General features: G+C 41.5%; 2 protein-coding genes across 2 annotated transcripts in view; both read left to right on the top strand.

Moving 5' to 3' along the window:
• Nucleotides 1–2539: 2539 nt before the first annotated feature.
• TRIM13 (tripartite motif containing 13) lies at nt 2540–3775 on the top strand. The gene has a single exon (XM_010287626.1). The coding sequence runs from the start codon at nt 2546–2548 to the stop codon at nt 3773–3775; it is 1230 nt and encodes a 409-aa protein (XP_010285928.1). The 5' UTR covers nt 2540–2545.
• Nucleotides 3776–4949: 1174 nt separating this feature from the next.
• The window catches only part of KCNRG (potassium channel regulator), a 3250-nt gene continuing 459 nt past the window's right edge, over nt 4950–7740 (top strand). Inside the window, exon 1 of the mRNA XM_010287625.1 lies at nt 4950–5993. Coding sequence (XP_010285927.1) covers nt 5416–5993 — 578 coding nt within the window. The 5' untranslated portion in view covers nt 4950–5415. The remainder of the gene's footprint in view (nt 5994–7740) is intronic.

The raw sequence follows: 7740 nt of genomic DNA, 5'->3' as shown, positions 1-7740 counted from the left end.
GGGCCTGGCAGGATCGCCGTTGTTTAGGCGGATGTCGGGGATCACCCCTGGCGGGAGCGGGTTTGTAACCAGAAGCAGTGAGGGAACTCCCGCCTGGGCAGAGGGACAAGGAGGCGAGTGCAGCAGCCCTGCGACCTGCGCCCGAGGGGTTGTCAAAGCGTGTCGGTGAAACGGTGTTCTCGGGGCTGTAGCTACGCTGAGCCAGAATTGCTTTTTTCTCCAGGACTTTCTAGCTTTCTGAAGGCTGAACGTGTTCAATCTACCTGGTACTCGTGGAAAAAAAACTTTGTCCATGAAATCGCAGGTTTAAAGCATGGCCACTTTCCTCAGCTCTTTCTGGCTGTCTGGACACCTGCACCTGGAGGTCAGTTGTTCTATGTTACAATGTCTACGCTGACCCTCCATTAGGTTGCGGTTCCTCTGGGTCGGGTGAGCAGAGTTAAGATTGTTGCTACTGGGAGAAGGAGCTCCCATCCCCCTTCCTCCTGCCTTATCTGTGTGGGACCCCAATTTTTTGCGCTGATTCAACACACCAGTCTGACAGAAGGCTGGTGAAATTGCTCATAGGAGGTCCTGAGAATGATCAGGGCCCTTGCGAAGGCAGGCAGACAAGACCTCTCCTGACTCGCTCAACTGCTTGTGGCCTGACTCGGTCAAGTTTTGTTTAGCATACTTGCACGCTGTGGCAGGAAACTTGTCATTCAAGAGCTATCTTTTTGTTTTGTTTGAAGTTTGGTGAAATTTTTGTTTTGCTTTTAGCCTGTTGCTGGCTGATAAACCCAAATTCTGTGCTGAGAAGCATACTGGATGAATTTCTCCCTGGAGCATGGGAAAAAGCTACTGTGGTTGTTTTTGTATTTATGGTTTGATTTGTTTTGCTATTATTCTTCCTAATGATAAAACTGACCAAGTTGCTCTTTCTGATGGGGGACATCTGCTGGGTTTGTACCCGGAGAGTTTCATGTAGCTCAGGTGAAGGAAGAAACCGCTGTGCCTTTCGGTCCGTGTGCTATGGGTGGGGAATTCCAGGGCCATCCAAACCTGGATCAGAAGTTACACACAGAAATTCCCAATGGAGAAGTTGAAATGTTGTTGTAGTTCCTCACACAAATACCAAGTTGCTAATACAACAGGATGTTTCAATCCAGAGGCAACTTACTCTCTGAAATTAATGTCCTAAAGAAGACAGAAGCTCAGCTGTCCAAACCAGTCATACAGGTTTTCAGTATTTTTGGTTTGGTGTTACTGGTGGTGTTGTAAGGCGGGGGGGGGAGCTCATAGACTTGCCCATTTCTTTTTTTAAAATCCTAGGTTTTAATGATGTCATATAATGGTTTTGAAATTCAGTTATATTTATAAAGCATAATTATTTAATTGGATAAGTGGGGTTGGAATGCACCAGGACAGTTTTATTTGGATCATGAAACCTTTTTGTATATGTTTTTTGTATTTTTAGGAGCATGAAAGTCTTCAATGTTTGTCCTGCAATTTTGATGGAACGTGTTGTAGTAAGCATTTTCTGCAGTGGTTTGCAGTCCTCGCTGCCAGGCGTGCAAAGCTGCTTTTCCAGCTCCCTAACTAAGAAGTAAAATCCTCCCTGGTAAAGGAGACAGACCAGAGCAAATATTTTCTGCACTGTGAATTTCCATTTACTAAAAAATGGAGACTGTCTTTTTAGTTTTGTAGTTATTATCCTCTTAACACATGAGCAGAACTGATCTTTGTGCTGCTACGGTGGCTAAAAGCTGTGAGTACAAGTTGGAAAGAGAGCACTTATTCATAAACAGGTAGACTCAGGAGTATGGGGGCAAAATCATCCTCTTCCTGTCATCCCATTCTTTTTAGCAGTAAGAAGAGGACGGAAGAGAAACTTCGGTTGTTTTAGTATTGAGAGGTGCTTCAAAATTACTTTCTTCTCACAGAAAATGAAGCTAGCTTTTTAAGTGAGTGGTGACTCCCCTTTGTCTTTGCAGGTAGAGCAAAGAGCCACATCACATATTCTGTAGCCGAGAAATTCTGAAGCTGGGCTTTTTCAGTCAGCTTTAATATTGCCTTCTTAGAGTAGTGGTGCATGAGGTCTGAAACTGTAAGCTTTGGATGAGTTGAGCAAGCAGAGAGTAATCAAATCTTAGCAGGGCGTATTGGCTGGGTATCTTTTGTAAAAATCCAGTTTCTGGGTATTGCATCAGTAAGGAAAGATGTAAGTCTTGAACTGTTATTATGAGTACATGAGCTATTTTCATTCAGAGTCCTTGCTGGGTTTGGCAAGCCTTCTTTTCCAGCATTTCTAGTTGAGAGTCCAAAAATGGTTTTGCCTGGACACCAAGCTGTTCTTGTCCCTGCCACTTGGTGGCCAGATACCACACCTAACTGGACTGGCTGCAAGAACCCAGTTGAGGCTCTGTCTTAATGATACTAGAGGAAAAAGGAGATCCTTTTCTTACTGAGATGTGTCTCAGGCAGAGATCAGTTTTTGCATGGTTTCCCTGGAGGAGAGATAAATTTTGTACGTTCTGTTAACCATCTTTCTTCTCTTTCCTAGGATATGATGGAGCTCTTGGAGGAAGATCTCACCTGTCCCATTTGTTGTAGCCTGTTTGATGATCCTCGTGTCCTGCCCTGTTCACACAATTTCTGCAGAAAGTGTCTGGAAGGAATTCTTGAGGGAAACGTGCGGAATGTGCTTTGGAGGCCATCCCCTTTCAAGTGCCCCACATGCAGGAAGGAAACTCCCGTTACTGGAGTCAACAGCTTGCAAGTCAACTACTCCCTGAAAGGTATCGTGGAGAAATATAACAAAATCAAAGTAACTCCAAAAATGCCTGTGTGCAAAGTGCACAGTGGGCAACCCCTTAACATTTTTTGCCGGACAGACATGCAGCTGATCTGTGGGGTTTGTGCCACCCGTGGTGACCATACAAAGCACGTTTTCTGTTCTATTGAAGAAGCTTATTCCCAGGAGAAGCGGGCTTTTGAAACCCTCTTTCAGGGCTTTGAAACTTGGCGTTGTGGAGATGCCCTTTCGCGGCTGGATACCTTAGAAACCAGTAAGAGGAAAGCTCTGCAGATGCTGACCAAAGATTCTGACAAAGTGAAGGAGTTCTTTGAGAAGCTGCAGCACACGCTGGAGCAGAAACGAAATGAGATTCTCTCTGACTTTGAGACCATGAAGCTTGCAGTGATGCAGGCCTATGATCCGGAAATCAATAAACTGAACACAATTCTGCAAGAGCAACGGATGGCGTTTAACATCGCGGAGGCCTTCAAAGATGTGTCTGAACCCATTATATTTCTGCAACAGATGCAGGAGTTCAGGGAAAAAATCAAGGTGCTCAAAGAAACCCCTTTACCTTGTTCCAGTGTGGACATCAGCCCTACAATGAAGAGCTTTGATACCAGCCAGTGGAATAGAATAAAACTAGTTGATGTGGACAAACTTTCTTTGCCTCAGGAAAACAACACTCTTAAATTCAAGATTCCCTCAGTCTTTTCACGCAGATTTGTAGTGACCTTTCTTATTTGCTTGCTTATTCTTGCTGTCACCAGAATGTCCTTTGTGGAGTCAGTTGTTGACAATCTGCAGTGCTGGAAGTCTCAATTCTTTACGATTAGCTTGTCCTATTTGGCAGATACAGTGGAGATAGCAGATCATGCAGTCTTTTACTGGGAACAGATGACAGATGGAGCTTCACTTCTACGAGAAAAGTGTAAAAACTATACATTGGTTGTACTGGATAATGTTGCACAGTTTGTGTGCAAATATAAACTGTTGTGAAATTCCTGCTAAAATATAAGACCTAAGAAATCTAGTGAAGAAAATACAGAACTTCTTAAAATTAATTGCTTTTGTAAGACTTCAGGTGAAAACATTCAAAGATTCAAAATGTTTCCAAAACATTCATACTATTCATGTAGTTTGAGCATTGGTAAACTGGAAGGTGAAATGGAGCTTTGAAAACACATTGTTTCTGGATTCTTCTTTCAGTGGTGATTATAGGAATATTATTCATTGTAAATCATTTTTCTTACCAAAATATAGGGTCAAACCATGTACTTTGTTTAATGTTAGTGTAATTGTAGAATAAGATAAAAATGTCACTTCCTGAAACGTCATAGTTTAAAAATTTTTTTTCTAACTGGCAGATGGTTTGGACAGAGGAAGGACAGTTGTGATTTAGAAGAGCGCTGCACTGAGAGCCTTCTTGAGGACTGCCCTTCCACTGCAAAATACAGAGTCCACATTCTGGAACCACTTTCTGTCTGAGGTTGTTACTTCTCACTTGAAAAAGATATTTGTATTTTTTTGTAAAATGTTGTAATTATTCTGTGCATTCAGATTGCTGTAGATATCCGTTGTTGTTTACATGTTCTATACAAAAATATATCTTCAGGGCAAGCATAAATTCTAGGGGTAAAGAGAAATCAGTTGAGGTTGATAAGAGAAGAACAAGCTGCAAGATAGCACGTACTTTGCAGATAGAACGTACTTTGCAGTTTACTTTTCCAGCATCAAATTGTTGGGGTATCTGAGCTGTCTTGTTAGATCCATGTTTCTCTGAAGCCACACTTTCGTAAAAAGTGGACTTTAAGTAAAAAGTTCATGCACGAGTCAGCTGCAGGAAGGCAGCTTGTGCTCCAGCCCTGCAAAGGTGGCAGGTAGAGCAGTTTCTCTCCTCTTCCTCTCTGTCTCTCCAGATCGTAATTCCAAGAGCTGGGGAAAAAGGTGGGATGATTTCCTTGGAACAGAGTGCATAATGTGACAGGAGTATGGATGTTGTCGGAGTTTGGAAGTGCTTTAGCACTGGAACATATATAGGCTCTTCTACTGTTACTGTCTTTTTGTGTACCTTGTTTCAGGAGTGAATTGAATTTTCTGAGTGTATTGACTTGGCTGTAGGATAGCAGTGATTTAAAGTGAACTGTAAGCTTGGGTTCTCTGAAGTGCCCTTCTGTAAGAGCGTATGATACTGAGATACATTGTTTGAAGCACATCTAAAACCTCTTGTTGCAGTGGTCCTATGAGCAGCAATATATAGAATGAAAATATTCAGTTGACATTTCCGGGAAACGAATGTAATGCGTGCCATAATTTGGGGATGTTCCTTGGCCTCTGTCAAGGTTTAATAAGTTGTGATAGTCAATTCACTGTCTTCCAGTAGTGCTTGCAGGCTGTTCATTTCAAAATTAAAACGTTAAATTCCAAGAATCAAAGCTTCCAAGCAACCAAACCCTGCAAACAAAACTATTGTGCATGATATTTACTTCTTTGTTGCCTGGGAATCCTGTCGCTACTCCACACCTCACTCCAAACATTTGCTAAAAGCACTGAATGGTTCTTGCAGGTACCTTGCAGTTTAGGAAAGATCACAAACACACAGATCAGAGACTTGTAACTATTGAGTAGCTGAGATAGTGATGAGTAATCGAGAGGTGGTGGTTCTGAGCGTGGGAGGTGTGAGATTTGTAACCCGGGCTTCTACCTTGCAGCAGTTTCCTGAGTCCAGGCTAGCACGGATGTTGAATGATGATGACCAGGAATTTAAACTGGTGAATGGAGAGTTTTTTGTGGACAGAGATGGAACTTTGTTTAGTTACATCATGGACTTCTTGAGGACTCTCCAGGTCTCCTTACCTACTGATTTCTCAGACTATCAGAGGCTGCAGAGAGAAGCAGAATTCTATGGGCTCAGCCCTCTGGCCGACCTCCTGAGCCAGGAACACTTGCTGAAGCCAAGGCTGGAGATCTTGGAAGTCCGTTTTTCTCTCCAAGAGATGCAGGCTTTTTTCCGGATCTTTGGTTCCTGCAGTACCACTGTTGAGACGCTAGCTGAACAGATCACTGTGTTTGCTGGGCAGCAGTCAGGACAGAGCTGGAATAGCCCTTTTCCTTCTCAGAAACCACTCCTTCCACTTCCTTTGGAAAGACCTTCTCATCACGACATGGTTTTTCAGTGTGGTACTGACTACTCTGCTGGTGACCAGTTTGTGGCCAGGTACTTTCTCTAGTGTGACTTCTCATTATGGAAATGTCTTTGTGACTTTCAGTTCATGAAGTACATGCGATGTGCTAGCAAAGCTCATTTTAAAGAAACTATCGGACAGCTGTCTGAGAGAAAAGAAATATATTTCCTTCTTTCTGCTAGTTTAATGTTACCTTTATCTAGTTCTGAAAAACCCAGATTAATTTCTGTTACACTGATTGGCGTGTTCTTCATCTTTCTTAGAAATGTATGAATACTGTTCTCGATGTTTGTTTTTGAGTTTTCTTGGGTCTTTCTCTCTCTCTGCCCTTGCCTCCTTGCTTACTCTCCGAGGCTTTAGAATTTCACAGCATCAATGACCTTCTTCTACAAGACTTGAAAAAAACAAAGTAAAATGAAGCAAAGGAAACAAAGTAAGTAAGGAGCGAACTACTGGGGAAGCCTCAAATCTCTGCTAGCTCATGGTCCAAAAGACTTTCATATGGAAGAGGAAAAAGAGAATGGCTAAACAGGGTTGAAAACACTAGTAGAACTAAGATTTCAATTCAGGGACTGGGAAGCTTTTGTAAAGCCTTTTATGGGGAGGAGGGAGAAGGGGTAGATTATTAACTACAAGCTACACAGTGGGTTTTCTTTGAATTCAGAGCCAGGTTCTGTTTTTATTAAGATTACTGTATATCAGTGATTTTTGTGATAGCAGTATCGTATTCTAATGACAACTTACTTACATTTTTTAAACAAGCTTTTGCTGGATGTCTGTCTTGCATGGAGACACATTCTTACTGTATAAGAAAATGTAACCTAATTTGTCCTCTGTGGCTCTTGGAACATCTGGAATTCAATGGAAATTTCATTGAAATGGTTCCAAAAGGTTTATTCTCTCTGAATATATGAATCAACACAGCAGTCCTTTGATTATTTAAAAATAAATCAATGAAGTTTATCTTCTAGCTTTCTTTAGCTAAGCAAGTAGAAGAAAAACTACTTTGCATTTGCAAAGCAACACACATTTATGCGCCAAATGTTAGTTTTATAATGTATTACTACTTTTAATGGAATAAAAATTGGTTGACTAGGTTACGGCAACTTAAATAGTGGGAAGAATATTCCTGATTCTTTCCTTTACTTCTTCTGAAAATTCTGGTAAAAATTTTCCTTGGCAGATCAATGGAAAAACTTATCTTGATTAATGAAACAAGTGAAGTTCGATTGTGTTGCCTGCCGAATTTCGAATTTCTGTCAACTTAAGTTTTTGTGGTGACATGGATGCTTTCCCCTTTTTTGTGCTTTCCATGAATGTTTGGTGTACTTTCCTGTGAACTGTGGAACAGTTTCACCTCTTACGTATTTTGTAACGGTATTTTTACCTGACTTCTGTTTCTCAAAATGTCTGGATAGATTCTTAACCTGTACTTTTCATAAAATCATTTGAGGCAATGTGAAAATGATTTTCATACTTGTTACCACAAGACCTGCTGTACAAGGTAACTTTGCAATAAATGTCACTGTTTGTAGAGAGAGATCCCGTGTAATGAAAAAAGTGATGCTGTTGGGGTGAATGTGGCTTCACTGTCCTTTCCATCACTTGCTATTACCTGAGGAACTGTTGGAGCATTATGTAGAGCATGCCATTCACCTCTCCTCCATGAAACGAAGTGAGATGGAGGTTATCATCTCAGCTATTTCCTAAGAAAGTAAGTTTTGGTGTGGGGGTGAAAGAGAAGTGCTTTCTCTCTAACATGTAACTGGACAAGCTGAG

This window comes from Phaethon lepturus, unplaced genomic scaffold (genome assembly GCF_000687285.1).
Source record: "Phaethon lepturus isolate BGI_N335 unplaced genomic scaffold, ASM68728v1 scaffold6135, whole genome shotgun sequence".
NCBI lineage: Eukaryota > Metazoa > Chordata > Aves > Phaethontiformes > Phaethontidae > Phaethon > Phaethon lepturus.
This window is presented reverse-complemented; position numbering and strand designations above follow the sequence as displayed.

Coding starts and splice junctions, on each gene's coding strand:
- TRIM13 (XM_010287626.1), top strand. CDS start 2,546: ATGATGGAGCTCTTGGAGGAAGATCTCACCTGTCCCATTTGTTGTAGC.